Here is a 19,105-nt window from a genome sequence, read left to right on the forward strand (position 1 = left end):
TAAGGGCAATCAATTTACAAAAAAATAAATTACCTTTTAATGAAACTTCCCCTTTGTTCTCTTCGTGTGAGTGAGCCGCCATGTATGCCCCGTGGAGTTCATTTATCTTAACTTTATTAGGCACATGCATTGTTTTTCATTATTAGAACTGACAACAGTTGGAAGAAAGCATTTACATTATCTAGTGCTCTGCTCTATATTAGTGGTAAATGGCATTTAAGGTGAAGCTCATTTGGAGTAATGGCAGGACAGGGAAGTGCAAGGTAGAAGTGTGATTTATGAAATAGCACATTCATTTATTGGCAAATCTGGTTGCACAAAGAGTTTACAACAAAATGTAGTTTGAAGAATGGCTAATGAGGTATCGTTTGACCTTAAGGAGCATTCATCCACCCATCAAAGTTTTTATCCTCTTAATATATTGCAGTTATCATATTTCTGTGTACTTACTATTGCTTATTTTGTCTTTCTACCTAGTTAATTATTCTCTTTGCACTGCTCTTTGTAGAAACAGGAAGTCTCTTTTCCCTGCATGACTCATTCCTATCTTCAACTCCTGACCCAGCTGCTCCCTCCTCCCCCTGACAGGAACTTTTCCAGTGATTTATGACTCCCACAGGGAAAATTGACCTCCTGTTTCTACATAGAGCTTAGAAGAATTCAGCTAGTCAGTTTTTAATCCCATGATGTCATAGACCTAATGGAAAAGAGAAGAATTATCTGGATAAAAGGGCAAAATGAGCAATGGTAAATACACAGTGCCATATAATATGATGATTGCAATATATTAAGAGGATAAAAGTTTTGATGAGAGGAGGAGTGCTTCTTTAATGATATGAGCTAGCAACTTCAGTCTTTGATTTATAGCAATAGTGGCACATTACATCTTTCTGCAGGTAGGCTTTACGCAACATAACATACTAATGCATCAGGAATTTGTTATAAAGTGCGAGACGCGTTATAACATCGTTCCTCCTACAGGTCTAGGCATGATCATGGTAAAATTTGCTTTAGGCATTTTACTTACCATTTCAACAGACCTTGATGTATCAAGACTGTTGCAGCAATAGTTCCACTGCTGGATAGGTCATTTAGGGCACATATACATGCATATACATACATAGTTATGGTGTTAGGTGCCTACAGTGCTCTTCTACAGCTGATGATTCAATCATGGAATCAGACGATCACGGCACTCCGGCATGGAGCTATCGGCACTCCGGCATGGAGCTATCGGCACTCCGGCATGGAGCTATCGGCACTCTTCCTGCATTTGTGGCACCCTGTGTTACTGCACGTCCATTTTGCTTCCCCTCCGTATTTTCTGCATTCCTGCACCTCCATTGCTGCACTGCTCGAATACTTGTATTGGATAGCCTTTCCATGCATCTATTTGCGTGACTGTGTCCCCTATAGCTTCCTATTCGCAGTTTGGATAGTGAGGCTACTTGTTGCCTATTTCAGCTCTGTGTCATTGTTCTTCAGCTCACACGCCGGATAATTCCTTTATGGGGTTTGTAACAGATGAACTGAATGAAACTGAGCGCCAACACGTGGCGCAGAACAAGGTCAGAAACATGGCTGTGGTGTATGGAAAGGAAGCTGCTATGTGGAAGGTACACTATTTTCTGTCCCAACACCCTTATACGTTCATGTTTCCATACTCATCTGCTTGTCTGGCATTTCTATATTTGACTCATACAATGTACATATCATTAGGTAAGCATAAATTGCAATTAGGATCATTTAAAAATTCAGTTTAACCCCTTTAATGTTGTTGTCCAAACTTTCCCAATGCTATGATTCCAAGTTGGTCCCTGCAAAAATGTGCGAATGGTAACAGCCAATGCACGGCTTCCACAATGTCAAAAACGTTTGTTAGGGCTTTGCTTTCAAAGGAAATCTGTCACCAGGTTTGTGCTGAGAGCAACATAATGCAGGGACAGAGACCCTGATTCCTGCAATGTATCACTTACTGGGCTACTTGTTGCAGTTTTGATTAAATCACAGTTATTTCTCTAAATGCGGACCTCTGTATAACCCCGCCCACACCACTGATTGGCGGCTTCCAGCATATACACAGTAAGCTGCCAATCATTGATGGGGGCGGGGTTACAAAGAGCTTATGAATATGGAGGACTACAGGGCAGAAGATTTACTAGTGATTTTTTTCAAAACTGAAGCAAGAAGCCAAGTAAATGACTTTACCAATACATCATGCTGCTCTCAGAATAGATAGCAAACCCCAGTGACAGATTCTCTTTAATTCTAAGTCTACAGATAATGTGTCATCCTCATCATATGTATGCCATTGTATTAATCCAGTTATGTAATGTTACCTGCTAATATTTTTCATCTATGCTACTATTTGCTATACTTTGACATCTTTTCTATACATGACCATAAGATCTTTGACTATCTACTGTATGTGGTTGCTTTATCACCACATATTAGAGTATCATGTGTCTTGCCATATAGAAGGAAGAGAACACCAAATTCAGATTTTTTGTTGGACTGCCAAAAAATGTATTATTAAACAGTTCTATACTTTAGCTTCATTTTACACATTGTTACACACATAAAATATGTCTGAGAAAACTGTTCTTGTTGTCCTATGCTAACATTTCCATCAAATCTGTCTTCTCCATTTTTTTCCCCAAAATTGATAGTTTTATGAGTTACTCACTCCCTTCTCTCTTTCTCCTATAAATTCTTCCCTGATGACATGGCACAGTTGCAGGTATGTACTTATGTCTACATCCCTCATATCACTCTCACATAATTACTTGTCCATCATAAATTGAGATGTTGACATCTAGATCATTGGGTTGATAACTACAGTGGCTTGCGAAAGTTTTCACCCCCTTGGTTTTTCACCTATTTTGTTACTTTACAACCTGTGTTTAAATATTTTTGTAATCTGATTTGTGTGTGATGCATCAGCGATAAATAGTCTAAGTTGGTGAAGTGAAGGGATTAAAATGTAGGTATAAATTACATTTTCAGGATCAAAAATTTATAAATGGCATGTGCATATGTATTCATCCATTTTGCTATGAAGTCCCTAAAAATTTCTGGTGCAAACAATTACCGTCATAAGTCACATGCTTAGTGACCTTCCGGAAGTCCACCTGTGTGCAATCTAAGTGTCAGTATATACACACCTTTTCTGAAAGGCCACAGAGGCTGCAACTCCATTAAGCAAGAGGCACCACGAACCAAACACCATGTAGACCAAGTAGATCTCCAAACAAGTCAGGGACAAAGTTGTTGAGAAGTTGAAGTCAAGGTTGGGTCATAATAAATAAATGTCCCAACCTCTGATGATTCCCCAGAGCACCATCAAATCCATTATCATCAAATGGAGAGAACATTCTACCACAACAAGCCTGCCAAGAGAGGGTCGCCCACCAAAACTCTAAACCCAGGCAAGGAGGGTATTAATATGTGAGACAAAGACCAAAGGTAAGCCTGAAAGAGCTGCAGAGTTCCCAAGCAGAGACTCCAGTATCTGTCCATATGACCACAATAAGCCGTACACTCCATAGAGGTGGCCTTATGGAAGGATGAACAGAAAAAAACCTTTCCTTATACACAAAAATTGTAAGGCTCGTTTTGAGTTTGCAAAAAGACATATGGGACACTCCCCAAATGTATGGAGGAAGGTGCTGTGGTCAGATGATACCAAAACTGAACTTTTTGGCCTCTAAAGTAAACGCTAGATCTGTCGCCAAACCAACACAGCTCATCACCCCAAGAACACCGTGTTTTTTGGTGGCAGGGACTGGGAAAATGGTCCAAGTCAAACGGAAGATCTTGAGCAAAACCTGTTTCAGTTTATCAGTAATTTGAGACTGTTACGGAGGTTCACCTTCCAACAAGACAATGACCCAAAGCATACTGTAAACGTGTAAATGGTTTTGAGTGGACTAGTCAAAGCCCAGGCCTAAATCAAATTGACAATCTGTGGTAAGACTTGAAGATTGCTGTTCACCAGAGGAAACCAGGCAACTTGAAGGAGCTGGAGCAGTTTTGCCTTGAGGAATAGGCAAAAATCCCAGTGGCCAGATGTGGAAAACTTAGAGAGACTTATCTAAAGTGACTTGCAGCTGTAATTGCCGCAAAAGGAGGCTCTACAAAGTACTGACTTTAGGGGGATGAATAGTTATGAACACTGAAGTTTTCAGTTATTTTGTCCTATCTGTTGTTTGCTTCACAAGAAAAATAAAACCACACGTTCACAGTTGTAGGCATGTTCTTTTCGTGAACTGATGCAAAAAACAGTGAAATTCCAGGATGCGAAGTAGCAAAACACGAAAAATGCCAAGGGGGTAAATACTTTCACAAGCCAGTTTATAGTATCAAAATTGCAATAATTATATACTTTGCGTTATTCTCCATATGGAGCAGCAGATATAAAGTGAACAGACAAGTTTTTTTAAAGGGGTCATTATGATAGTATAATGAAAGGACAAACATTAAGGAAAGGTCACATGAGTGGAGGTCCCAATATCCTCCCTTAGAGACGAAAGAATAGCCTGTATAGAAATATTCAATAGAAAGTCTGGAGGGGCTTCGCTATGGATAATTGTTATAGAAAAAAAGCGGTTATATTTCTAGAATATTTTTTTTAAAGTGACTGTACAAGGTTCAAAACTTCCTTCACAAATTGTGCAATTTTTTTTAGCAATTGTTTTTTAATCCAAGACTAGAAATGGATGCACAAGAGGAGATAAAAGTCCTAAATATTTGCCATTCTATACCAGAGAGGTAGAGTGGAACAAACAGGGATTTTTAAAAATGTATTTGTGTTTGCTCTTGTTGTATGTGCTGACTCCAGTTAATGTGACATCCTATGATTCTAGGGTAAAGAAAAGTTTCTGGCAGTTCTTCACAAGCACATGGAAGTGCATGGGACTGTTTATTTCGAGACCCAGAGGCCCCCTGAAGTTCCTGCCTTTGTTAAAAATCATGGTTTGCTGCCACAGCAGGATCTCCAGCAGCTCCTGAAGAAGGCCAAGGTGAGCGATGTGTTGGTGGGGTCAACAGTTCTATTAGTATACAGCTTTAACAGTGAACTTGAATGGTTATGTCTGCCTGTAAGGTCTGAACACAAGTCAACAGCAGTCGCAGTGCCTGATAGAAGTATTTGCTCTCACCCTGATTGTTTTAGACCTTTCAATAAGATTTAACATTAGACATAAATAGGGGTTTAAACATAACACACAACTTTTGGCCAATGTAACAGTAAACTATTTATATATGGGCACATTATTGCACAGTCATAGGTCTAATGACCAGATCTGGTAGAATTGAAGGGATCTATGATTCTGTCAGTTGGAGCAATCAGACCTGCGGTCGTGTCGGGATTTGCACCTGTAGTATGGGGGCAAATATACGTTTGTATAAAATTTGTCAATAAACGATTATCTGTTATGGTAAGTAAAAAAAGTTACAGATGAGAAACTAGACCAAAGTTAACAGGTAGTTTACCTTTTTCAAGACACTATATTACAGCATTAAACAGAATCGGTCAGTTACCATAAATACAGCGGGTGAAATAAGTATTGAACACGTCACCAATTTTCTAAGTAAATATACAGCTCCGGCAAAAATTAAGAGATCACCACATCAAATCCCTATCATGGGCAGCGCAATCTCCAGACCTAAACCCCATTGAAAACCTCTGGAATGTAATCAAGAGGATGATGGATAGTCACAAGCCATCAAACAAAGAAGAACTGCTTACATTTTTGCGCCAGACGCAGTGTGAAAGACTGGTGGAAAGCATGCCAAGACGCATGAAAGCTGTGATTAAAAATCATGGTTATTCCACAAAATATTGATTTCTGAACTCTTCCTGAGTTAAAACATTAGTATTGTTGTTTCTAAACAATTATGAACTTGTTTTCTTTGCATTATTTGAGGTTTGAAAGCACAGGTTATTTTTTTGTAATTTTGACGATTTCTCCTTTTCGGAAAAAAAATACAAAATGTTTTGCTTAGAAATGACATGTTGTAAGAAGTTTATAGAATAAAAGAACAATTTACATTTTACTCTAAAATATACCTATAAAGAGAAAAATCAGACAAACTGAACATTTTGCAGTGGTCTCTTAATTTTTTCCAGAGCTGTATTTCTAAATGTGCTATTGTACATGAAATTCTCACCAGATGTGGTTAACAACCCATCTAATACATACATGCAAAGAAATTAAACCATAGATGTCCATAAATTAAGTTATGTGTAATAATGAGAAATGACATAGGCAAAAAGTATTGAACAAGCATACTTACATTTATTTAATACCTTGTACAAAAGCCTTTGTTGGTAATGACAGCTTCAAGACACTTCCTGTATAGAGAAACTAGCAGCATGCATTGCTGAGATGTGATTTTGACCCATTCTTCCAAACAAACTCTCTTCAAATTCTTAAAGTTCTGTGGGCTCCATCTATGAACTCAGAGCTTTAGATCTTTCCATAAATTTTCTGTTGGATTCAGGTCAGGTGATTGGTTGGGCCATTTTAGCAGCTTTATTTTCTTTCTCTGAAACCATTTGAGAGTTTCCTTGGCTGTGTGTTTGGGATCAATGTCTTGCTGAAATGTCCATCCTTGTGTCATCATCATTAGCCTGGTAGATGGCAGCAAATTTTTATCAAGAATGTCTCAGCACATTTGTCCATTCATCCTTATATGAAGTTTGCCAGTGCCGTATGCTAAAAAACATACCCACACCATGACGTTCCCACCTCCAAAATTCACAGTTTGGTGATATTCCTTTTGCCCTCCAAACATATGTATTATGGCATTAAAGGAGTTCAATTTTGTTCTGACAAGACTGTATTCTCCCAGTATTTTACAGGCTTGTCTAAATGTTATTGAGCAAACTTTAAATGTACCTGAACATACTTTTTGCTCAACAATGGAGTATTGTGTGGTGAGCATGCATATGGGCCATGAAGGTTGAGTGCAGTACCTGCTGATTTCAGGTCTTTCTGTAGCTCGGTCCTTGGCGCTTGGAAAACTCTTGCGATAATTCTTTTCACTCCTCAGTCTTAAGGTACCGTCACACATAACGATATCGTTAACGATATCGTTAACGATATCGTTGCTTTTTGTGACGTAGCAATGATATCGTTAACGAAATCGTTATGTGTGACAGCGACCAACGATCAGGCCCCTGCTGGGAGATCGTTGGTCGCTGGGGAAAGTCCAGGACTTTATTTCGTCGCTCGATCTCCCGCTGACATCGCTGAATCGGCGTGTGTGACGCCGATTCAGCGATGTCTTCACTGGTAACCAGGGTAAACATCGGGTTACTAAGCACAGGGCCACGCTTAGTAACCCGATGTTTACCCTGGTTACCAATGTAAAAGTAAAAAAAAAAACACTACATACTCACATTCCTGTCACGTTCCTCAGCGTCAGCTTCCCTGCGTCCCCCAGTGTCAGCACCGGCTGGCCGTAAAGCAAAGCACAGCAGTGACGTCACCGCTCTGCTTTCCGGCAAGCGCGCTTACACAGAGCAGGGAAGCTGAGGCCGGGGGACGCGACAGGAATGTAAGTATGTAGTGTTTTTTTTTTTTACTTTTGCAATGGTAACCAGGGTAAACATCGGGTTACTTAGCGCGGCCCTGCGCTTAGTAACCCGATGTTTACCCTGGTTACCCGGGGACTTCGGGATCGTTGGTCTCTGGAGAGCTGTCTGTGTGACAGCTCTCCAGCGACCAAACAGCGACGCTGCAGCGATCGGCATCGTTGTCTAGATCGCTGCAGCATCGCTTAATGTGATGGTACCTTTAGACTTTGGGAATTCAAACTGATAACGATGTTCAATTATTTGACAATAGGACTCAATTTAACCCCTAGATTTACGGCTCACTACATGGACACAACTCTCACCTCCACCACATGGCCTCCAGATAATTAACCCCTTAACGACCGCTGATATGCCTTTTAACGGCGGCAGTTAAGGGTACTTAAACCACAGCGCCATTAACGGCACTGTGGAAAAAGTGAATAGCGCCCCCCAGGATTGGCCATTTACCGGCGGCCGCAAAAAAAAAATGCGATTTCCCATTTAATTTCTCTGTCCTCCGATGTGATCCCACATCAGAAGACAGAGAAATGGGGTCTCCGATAGCTCCCCAATACTCATCCATCTCCCCCGATGCTCCTCGTGGCTCCCGATGGGGAAGAAATGGCGGGCGCACCCGGTAGATCTTTGGTGTCTCGGCTGCCGGGAGTAGCCAAGACCCCTAAGGACATGATCGGGGTCGGTTTTTACCGACCCCTGTTTTGTGATGGCCGGTAATTAACAGTTTACCGGCGAACGCAAAAAAAAAAGCTGCGTGCCATTCTCTGTCCTCTGATGTGATCGTACATCAGAGGACAGAGAAATAGGGGGATTTTGGGACCCTATCATACTTACTGGTGTCCCTGGGTCCTCCTCCGTCCCCTCCTGGCTGCCCGCTTCTTCCTCCAGGAAGAAAATGGCTGGCGTATTTGCAGTGCGCCCGCCATGATGAGCCGGCCGGCAGAAGAAGATTCTTCCTCTTGTTTTACTTTGGTCACTGTGAGATCCTACCACAGTGATCAAAATAAAAAAAGTAGTAAATAACCCCCCCTTTATCACCCACTTAGTTAGGAAAAAATGATAAAATAAAAAATTATGTATTTCTATTTTCCAATTAGGGTTAGGGCTAGGGTTAGGGTTAAGGCTAGGGTTAGGGCTAGGGTTAGGACTAGGGCTAGGGTTAGGGCTAGGATTAGGGTTGGGGCTAAAGTTAAAGTTAGGGTTGGGGCTAAAGTTAGGGTTAGGGCTAAAGTTAGGGTTAGGGTTGGTGCTAAAGTTAGGGTTAGGGTTGGGGCTAAAATTAGGGTTAGGGTTGGAGCTAAAGTTAGGGCTAGAGTTGGGATTAGGGTTAGGTTTGGGTTTAGTGTTAAGGTTGGGGTTAGGGTTAGGTTTGAGGTTAGGGTTGAGATTATGATTAGGGGTTTGTTGGGCTTAGGGATTTGATTAGGTTTAGGGTTGAGATTAGGGTTAGGGGTGTTTTCGCGTTAGGGTTGTGATTAGGGTTATGCCATAGGGTTAGGGTTAGGAGTGTTTTGGGGTTAGGGTTTTTATTAGGGTTATGGACTGGGTTGGGATTAGCGTTAGGGGTGGGTTGGGGTTATGGTTGGAGTTAGAATTAAGGGGTTTCCACTGTTTAGGTACATCAGCGGGTCTCCAAACGCGACAGACAATTTTGCGTTTAAAAAGTCAATTGATGCTCCCTCCGTCCTGAGCTCTGCCGTGCGCCTAAACAGTGGTTTACCCCTACTTTTTGGGTGCAGTTTCTCCTGTTACCCTTGCGAAAATAAAAAAAAATTGGGGTCTAAAAAATCATTTGTGGGAAAAAATGATTTTTTATTTTCATGGCTCTGCGTCAAACTTCTGTGAAGCACTTCGACGTTCAAAATGTTCACCACATATCTAGATAAGTTCCTTGGGGGATCGAGTTTACAAAATAGGGTCACTAGTGGGAGGGTTTCTACTGTTTAGGTACATCAGGAGCTCTGAAAATGCAACATGACACCCGCAGACCATTCCATCAAAGTCTGCATTTTAAAACATTACTACTTCCCTTCCGGCCCAATGTGTGCCCAAACAGTGGTCCCCCCCACATATGGGGTATCAGCATACTCAGGACAAACTGGACAACAAATATTGGGGTCCAATTTCTCCTGTTACACTTGAGAAAACAACAAATTGCGAGCTAAAAAAATCATTTTTGAGGAAAAAAAAGGATTTTTTTTTTTATTTTCACAGCTCTGCATTATAAAGTTCTGTGAAGCACTTGGGCGCTCAAAGTGCTCACCACACATCTAGACAAGATCAATAATGGGTTAGTTTCCAAAATTAGGTCACTTGTGGGGGGTTTCCACTGTTTAGGCACATCAGGGGCTCTCCAAATGCGACATGGCGTCCGATCTCAATTACAGCCAATTCTGCATTGAAAAAGTCAAACGGAACTCCTTCTCTTCCAAGCTCTGCTGTGCGCCCAAAACTGTGGTTTACCCCCGCATATGGAGTATTGGCGTACTCACGACAAATTGCACAACAACTTTTGGGGTCTAATTTCTCCTGTTACCCTTGTGAAAATAAAAATTTGGGGGTGAAAAATCATTTTTGTAAAAAAAATAAGATTTTTTTATTTTCACGGCTCTACGTTATAAACTTCTCTGAAGCACCTGGGGGTTTAAAGTGCTCACCACACATCTAGACAAGTTCCCTAAAGGGTCTAGTTTCCAAAATGGGGTCACTTGTGGGGGGTTTCTACTGTTTAGGCACATCAGGGGCTCTCCAAACGCGACATGGCGTCCGATCTCAATTACAGCCAATTCTGCATTGAAAAAGTCAAACGGTGCTCCTTCTCTTCCAAGCTCTGCCGTGCGCCCAAACAGCGGTTTACTCCCACATATGGGGTATCAACGTACTCAGGAGAAATTGCACAACAACTTTCATGGTCTATTTTCTCCTTTTACCCTTGTGAAAATAAAAATTTGTGGGCGAAAAGATCATTTTTGTGTAAAAAATGCGATTTTTTTATTTTCACGACTCTACGTTATAAACTTCTGAGAATAACTTGGGGGTTCAAAGTGCTCACCACACATCTACATAAGTTCCTTAAAGGGTCTAGTTTCCAAAATGGTGTCACGTGTCGGGGGTTTCCACTGTTTAGGCACATCAGGGGCTCTCCAAACACGACATGGCGTCCGATCTCAATTCCAGCCAATTCTGCATTGAAAAAGTCAAACGGCACTCCTTCTCTTCCAAGTACTGCCGTGCGCCCAAACAGTGGTTTACCCCCACATATGGGGTATCGGCATATTCAGGAGAAATTGCACAACAAATTTTGTGGTTCATTTTTTCTTTTTACCTTTGTGAAAATAAAAAAAAATTGTTCTGAAGTAAAATGTTTGCAAAAAAAAGTTAAATGTTCTGTTATATGTTCTGGATTATAGCCCCAATAGTGCTCACTGAACCTTCAGTAGTTTAGAAATTCTTCTGTAACCAATGCATTTAATATGTTTTGCAACAATAAGGTTGTTAAGGTCTTGAGGCAACAAGCTGGTTTTACTTATCATGAGATGTACCTTGTATGGCAACTTAGTAATGAGACACCTTTTTATAGGCCATCAGTTGAACAAGCTGATATTATTTTTCACTATTTGGCAAAATTGCTTTCTAATTACTGATAGATTTTTGCTGGTGTCATGACTTTCCATGACTTTTTGCACCTCTCTTGCTTCATGTGTTCAATACTTTTTCCCTGAGTCATTTCTCATTATTACATATAACTTAATTTATGGACATCTGTGGTTTGATTTCTTTGCCTGTGTGGATTGGATTGGTCTTTACCGATATCTGGTGAGAATTTCATGTCAATAGCACTTCAGATATATTTTTACTCAGAAAATTGCTGACATGTTCGATACTTAATTCTTAGTTTTGGTAAAATCAGTGTTTTATTAGCTGGAGATTATCACTAAACCTGCTTCGAGCTAGTCCAGCATATTCATGAGCTCTGCATAACCCAACCCCATCACTGATTAGCAGGCTTTATACTGTGATTCGCACTCAGAGAACTGCTAGATCTGCAGCAGATAAAACAAAGATTTTTGTCAAAATGACTACAACACCCTTGTATTGTTCTGCTCTTATATAGGGTAGCAAAAACCTGGTGACAGATTCCCGTTAAGAGTATGTGCACACGCTGCGGATTTTGCTGCGGATCCACAGCGGTCTTGACGCTGCGGATTCGCAGCTGCTTTCCATGAGTTTACAGTACCATGTAAACCTATGGAAAACAAAATTCGCAGTGCACATGCTGCGGAAAAAACATGCAGAAACGCTTCGTTGTTTATTCCGCAGCATGTCAATTCTTTGTGCGGATTCCGCAGCAGTTTACACCTGCTCCATCATAGGAATCAGCAGGTGTAAAACCGCAGGTGGAATCCGCACAAAAACCGCTGTACATCCGCGGTAATTCCGCAGTAAATCCGCTGTGTGGTTTACCTGCGGATTTACAAAAACAGGTGCTGAAAAATCCGCAGAGATCCCACCTACGTGTGCACATACCCTAAATGTATTCATTGTTCTTTTTTAAAGAATGTATGCAACTTTTTAATCTTTTCTGCGTTTCATTTCTTTACCAAATTCAAATCGATAAGTCTGCAGTCACTCTGTGTGACTGCAGATTTATGAATCCCCCCAGCGCTCTTCCCATGTGTGTTGTACATGCTACCAGACAGGGCTTGTTTAGTCAGCGTGGTCTCACTCCATATACTTGTATTGAGCAAGATCGCACCCCGGTCTAGTGATGTGGCGCTAGAGGGCTCGGCCTCACTCCATACAAGTGTATGAAAGCCGGGCCGCCCCCAGTGGCTGGGAGTATGTTTAACTCTTACATACCCCCGGTTCTGGCTCAGAAAACAACGAATCTATACAGTGCACAGTGCATGCGCTGGAGGGATTCATAAGTCTGCAGTCACACTGATTTACTGCAAACTTATTAATTTGGACTGGACAACCCCTTTAAGAAACATCCAACAATTTTTTTCTGCTCATATGAGAAAAACGAATGCCACACTGATGGCAAAAATGGATACAAAAATGTACAAAATTATATCCAGCAGATAAACGTATGAAAAAAATCTGTCTTTTTATTTATTTAATTATTTTTGCCTATTTGCGATTCGATTCAATTCAGACATCTGATATTTTCCATGTACGAGAAAAACGGACCAATTACTCTGATCAGAGTTTCACTCCATTATGGTCTGAGCGTCATTCAATTTTATCATACGTGGAGAAATTAGAAAAAAAAAGTCTCCACTTTCTCCATGCTGACAGTCTGTGAAAATTGGACTGCATTCAGATGTTGTCTGAGTGCAGTCCAATTTTTTTCCACAGAGCGAATGCATTGCATTGGCAATTTTAATCTGAACCTCAGATCAAAGTCGGACCCATCTCTGCAATTTTCCCCTAAATCTCGTTATGTGAAAAATCACGGAAATTTGAATTGCCCTATAACTATTACAATTATGAGTACTATCCAAGAAAAACACAGATAGCACTCGTATTTGTGGCACCCCTGGAGTTCGGGTACCACAGTAGTGCTGCCTTCCTCTCGGGGAGGGTACTGCTATGCCTGGAAACAGGAGGGATCTCTTTGGCAGGTAAACCTCAACAACACCTTCTGAATCTAGGCCAGGAGGGGGAGCTCAAAACGCTGTTTTAGGGCAACTTACCTGAATAAAGATCCTGGTTTGGAGGAGGAGTCAGTTTAGTCTGGATCAGATAGTCTGGAGAGCAGACAGGAATCGAGCAGAAGAGAGATTTCAGGGCTCAAGGAGGCTACACGTGGGCCTCTGAGGAGCCAAAGCGCAGAGACCGGGTACCGGGAGCCCAAGGCTAGAGTGGAACTGTAGGACACCTAGCAAAACTGGAGGGCACAGAACTACATGTGTACTGCCCAAATTAAGCCTCTGGTACAGCAGCACCCTGGAGCCTGGAGTCACCATGCAGAGACCCCAGAAGGAACGGCTGAAGCTGCCTACCATACAGGTACCTGTCCCAGGACAGGGGAAGGAACCAGGACCTTGTTAGAATATTACAGACAGCAAGGGACTATAGCAAGCGCGCAGTGGAAGGCACCCAACTTGATTTGCCAAGGAGATTCCACTTGTTTCTGGGCTGCCTGGACTCCTATGTACCTGTTGCCGGTACCCTGGACTGTGGCCTGCCAACTACAGTAAACCAGGTAAAGACTTACAACTTGTGTCCTTTACTCATTGACTGGCAAACACCATCATGACCATACACTCTATAACCCCTGGGGACCACGCTTCACCTGTGGGAAGCGTCACCATCATTGCTGCAACAACATCCCCCCGAGGACCCCTTTAAAGCAGCATCGGTCCCCCTATTGACCGAACACCACAGGTGGTGTCACAACAGACTTATTCACAATTCCCCTTTAAAGACCATTCCCCTTTCACAGTGAGTCCCAGAGCCACGGACTGGGTTGCAGCCACCATGACATCCCCTTTAATAGCCGACCGGACCCGGTACCAAATACCCTGCCCTGGTGGGTGCAAAAATTGGTCTTCTGAATGAGCCATAAAAGAGGAAAATAAAAAGGTTGACCCAAAAAAAATCTATCCTGCTAGATCAAGTTTTCACTGAAAGCAGCCCCCGTCTGAAGATCTGCCAGATCCCATAGTGTCTTCAGCTACAGAATTATTACTTAATGGGAAGTAAAAGGAAGTATTAAAACAGACAGGCAAGCGGACAGACATGCCTTAAAGCTACCATGCCCCATTGCCATGCACGAAAGGTAGAACTTTCTGTATATCAACTAAGTCATAGAAAGTGATGGAAGAGCTTTTCTAATCTATAGGTTTTTCGAGACAGAGGCCATTTACTCAACCCGTACACGAGGGACAATCAAGCAATTATTTCCTTGGACCTAATGACATATTGACGCTAATGTTGATAGATTCGTTTGTTGAGGATGTATTCGGAAATAAATTATATGCTTATACTCTCCATTATTCTGACAAATCACTGCCTCATTTACTTCTATAATGAGACAGGTGAGTTTATAGTAAATGTACACATTCTGATACAAAATGAACTTCAGGTCATTGTGTTTGTGAACATCGTTACCTTCCATCCCAATAGGCACTGACCTAACCTTTATCTGGGCCACCATATTATATAATAATGACCTCGATTTGGCGTATTAGTCAGGTACCTAGTCCTACCTGGTATATATAGCTACTGATATTGGATGCTTTGCTATATTTTTTCTTTAAAGAGTAACTGTCATTTTAATTTTTCTTCATAAATCAATAATACACAAGAAAATAAGACATTTTGCAATATATCTTATCAAAGAAATCCGCTTCATTCTCCTCTTGAATTGATCATTCATTTTCAAAATTAATAATAATAATAATAATAATCTTTATTTATATAGCGCCAACATATTCCGCAGCGCTTTACAGTTTAACAGTTTCAAACACAACAGTCATAGGTAACAACATTAACAATACAATAAAGCAAAATAAAAATTCTCAATTCTTGAGTAAAATCTGTATTCAGTAAATTATTACATTACAGTGATAGATGAGAGTTGCTACTGCTGGGAATCTATGTACAAGGGAAGGGCGAATAGAAGAGATAGAGGCAGAGCTTCTCTCTCCTATTTGTCTCTTCCATTTACATAGAATCTTATCAGTAGCAATTGTCATTTAATTTCTCCAATTTTTTACTTTGTGATGAACAGACAAATTCGACAAATCGTTATACCTGCCCATTCTATAGAACAGGAGCTGATCTGCAGTACCCAGCAGCTGCCACTACACATTGAGAGATGTACAGTGGAGCTCCATTCAATGTAGCAGCCACTGCGTAGTACTATAGATCAGCTCACATTCTAAAGAACAGGAACAGATCTGCAGAACCAAGCAGCTGCCACTACACATTGAGAGATGTACAGTGCAGCTCCTTTCAATGTAGCAGCCCCTGCAGAGTACTGTAGATCAGCTCACATTCTATAGAACAGGAGCAGATTTGCAGAACCAACCATCTGCCAGTACACATTGATAGATGTACAGTGCAGCTCCATTCAATGTAGTAGCCACTGTGGAGCACTGTAGATTAGCTAATATTCTATAGAACAGGAGCAGATCTGCAGAACCAAGCAGCTGCCACTACACATTGAGAGATGTGCAGTGCAGCTCCATTCAGTGTAGCAGCCACTGTGGAGTACTGTAGATCAGCTAATATTCTATAGAACAGGAGCAGATCTGCAGAACCAAGCATCTGCCAGTACACAATGAGAGATGTACAGTGCAGCTCCATTCAATGTAGTAGCCACTGCGGAGCACTGTAGATCAGCTAATATTCTGTAGAACAGGAGCAGATCTGCAGAACCAAGCATCTGCCAGTACACATTGAGAGATGTACAGCGCAGCTCCATTCAATGTAGTAGCCACTGCGTAGCACTGTAGATCAGCTCACATTCTATAGAACAGTAGCAGATCTGCAGAACAAAGCAGCTGCCACTACACATTGAGAGATGTGCAGTGCAGCTCCATTCAGTGTAGCAGCCACTGTGGAGTACTGTAGATCAGCTAATATTCTATAGAACAGGAGCAGATCTGCAGAATCAAGCAGCTGCCACTACACATTGAGAGATGTACAGTGCAGCTCCATTCAGTGTAGCAGCCACTGTGGAGTATTGTAGATCAGCTAATATTCTATAGAAAAGGAGCAGATCTGCAGAACCAAGCATCTGCCACTACACATTGAGAGATGTACAGTGCAGCTCCATTCAATGTAGTAGCCACTGTGGAGTACTGTAGATCAGCTAGTATTCTATAGAACAGGAGCAGATCTGCAGAACCAAGCATCTGCCAGTACACAATGAGAGATGTACAGTGCAGCTCCATTCAATGTAGTAGCCACTGCGGAGCACTGTAGATCAGCTAATATTCTATAGAACAGGAGCAGATCTGCAGAACCAAGCATCTGCCAGTACACATTGAGAGATGTACAGCGCAGCTCTATTCAATGTAGTAGCCACTGCGTAGCACTGTAGATCAGCTCACATTCTATAGAACAGTAGCAGATCTGCAGAACAAAGCAGCTGCCACTACACATTGAGAGATGTACAGTGCAGCTCCATTGAGTGTAGCAGCCACTGTGGAGTACTGTAGATCAGCTAATATTCCATAGAACAGGAGCAGATTAGCAGAACAAAGCATCTGCCACTACACATTGAGAGATGTACAGTGCAGCTCCATTCAATGTAGCAGCCACTGCGGAGCACTGTAGATCAGCTAATATTCTATAGAACAGGAGCAGATCTGCAGAACCAAGCATCTGCCACTACACATTGAGAGATGTACGGTGCAGCTCCATTCAATGTAGCAGCCACCACGGAGCACTGTAGATCAGCTAATATTCTATAGAACAGGAGCAGATCTGTAGAACCAAGCAGCTGCCCCTACACATTGAGAGATGTACAGTGCAGCTCCATTCAATGTAGCAGCTACTGAGGAGTGCTGTAGATCAGCTCACATTCTAAAAAGCAGGAGCAGATGTGCAGTATCCAGCAGCTGTCACTACTGTACACATTTAGAGATGTACAGTGCAGCTCCGTTCAAAACAAAAGGAGATACTACACAATTATAGATATGGAACTGGTCCCAACTTTTTTGAGATATTGCTTCAATCAGTTCTTCTTTTTTTAATGAATGGAAAAATGTCTAACTTTCATGTTCTTTTGTACATAAAATGCGCTTATTAGAGATTTCCAAATCACTGCATTCTTGTTTTTTTTACATTTTACACAGTGTCTAAATTTTTTTTGTAAGTTTAGTATTACCGTAAATAGATGGTCAGTCATGTAAATGCTCGGCAAGTAAGTAATACTATATTTCCCTTGCTGCAACTGTTGCAGCTAAAATACCTGTTTCAATCCTCGTCCTGCACAAAATGTAAAAAAAGGTCTGCAACATTTCTTTAACTTTAATAAAATGCAATATACAAACTCAAATTGAGCAAGAATATGTAGAGAACAAAAACATGAACTTGTTTCATTTTAATGGAATTGCGTATATTATGTTATACTGGTATACATAGTTGTGAACTGTAATGTAATATAGATTTGCCGATTTGTATATTTTATGTGGGATAACAAAATTGTGCTTTGGTAAGTTTTCTCTCGTGCATTTGCTGATTTAGCAAGTCTGGATTGTAATTTCTTTTTTCCTTTTAGATTCATTCTATTAAATATTAAGTTATTTTATAAATGTAAAATGTTATGCCAGGCTGGTTATGTTCTACGAATTTAATAAATTATACTTTTACAGACCGGAGTAGGAAAGTTAAAATTATATTATTTATCTTTGTATTGGTATGTTTAATATCAGCAATGCAATGGTAAATAGGGGATGGCCAGTAGCTGACCATAATGCTGACATCTTTTTGAAATTCAGATCTCGATGTTGTTATTGGGAGGGTTGGTACTTCACCATAACAGAGGTAGTGCCATATGGCAAATGTTGAATTTTGGGATTACATTTTTTGTCCCAGTTGTAGAAAATAGCAAACCTAGTCAGTCTACTATGTCTCTCCGATCCGGTCTTTGTTGACTCACTGTAGCCGTGATATTTAAGTTCTACTTGTTAGTTTCTGTAGCTGAAACCCTAAATTTACCCCTTGACCACCTATAACTATAGTTTACACCATGAAACGTACATGGGCTCTAAAGCAAAATTGTTTGCAGATTTGCCGAATATTCTTATCAACCCATGTTAAGGGAGATATAATGCCTAAAGATACACATATGGTTGGACTTACGTTATATTTTGTTTTACTCTTGATATAGCTTAAGCTTCAGTGGAAGCATTTAAATATAAGAACAGTTTCTTTATGCTGGCGGCTGGTTTCTTTTACACGTAAAGCATTGGGTTTCTATTGTTCAGTGAAGAGTGTACTGCTTATCTGCACAAATAGTTAACATAAAGAATAGGTGAGGTATCAGATTTCAGATTTCCTATCATGATGTAATGAGGTATCATTATCTGGTTTGTTATATGGTACTGTTAAATAATGCAGATACTGTATACGCAGCAATATATCAGTTCTGTAAAGTAAAAGAATGCTGACTTAGAGGATACAGACACCGCGGATGTAAATTGTATTCACTTAAATGTATGCATATTTGGCTAATAACGATAGGCTAGTAATGTTTTCTATAGAATTTTTTTAAAACATATGAATCGCTTCCCTTCTACAGTCTCTATGTATCACTGCACGTACCAGACTGCAGAATGAGTAAACTGTGAATTCATCAGTGAGTTCTCAATCTTTTTTGAAACTTTAAGCTGATTTATGACTACAACAAAGTTAGACAGCTTAGAGGAAAGTTTAAAAATAGAAAGATGCAGACCCTCCTTTTAACGTAAAAAACACAAAATCACTGCTGAACTTACTATTAGCTCATACTTCAGCCAGACATGTACAGTGATACATGCAGGC

General features: G+C 40.8%; 1 protein-coding gene across 1 annotated transcript in view; it reads left to right on the top strand.

Annotated features, from left to right (window-relative positions):
* Nucleotides 1-19,105, top strand: part of MGAT5B (alpha-1,6-mannosylglycoprotein 6-beta-N-acetylglucosaminyltransferase B) — a 230,759-nt gene that overhangs the window by 174,293 nt on the left and 37,361 nt on the right. Inside the window, exons 12-14 of the mRNA XM_069752113.1 lie at nucleotides 1,486-1,616; nucleotides 2,735-2,740; nucleotides 4,866-5,021. Coding sequence (XP_069608214.1) covers nucleotides 1,486-1,616; nucleotides 2,735-2,740; nucleotides 4,866-5,021 — 293 coding nt within the window. The remainder of the gene's footprint in view (nucleotides 1-1,485; nucleotides 1,617-2,734; nucleotides 2,741-4,865; nucleotides 5,022-19,105) is intronic.

Source organism: Ranitomeya imitator, chromosome 2 (genome assembly GCF_032444005.1).
Source record: "Ranitomeya imitator isolate aRanImi1 chromosome 2, aRanImi1.pri, whole genome shotgun sequence".
Lineage (NCBI taxonomy): Eukaryota > Metazoa > Chordata > Amphibia > Anura > Dendrobatidae > Ranitomeya > Ranitomeya imitator.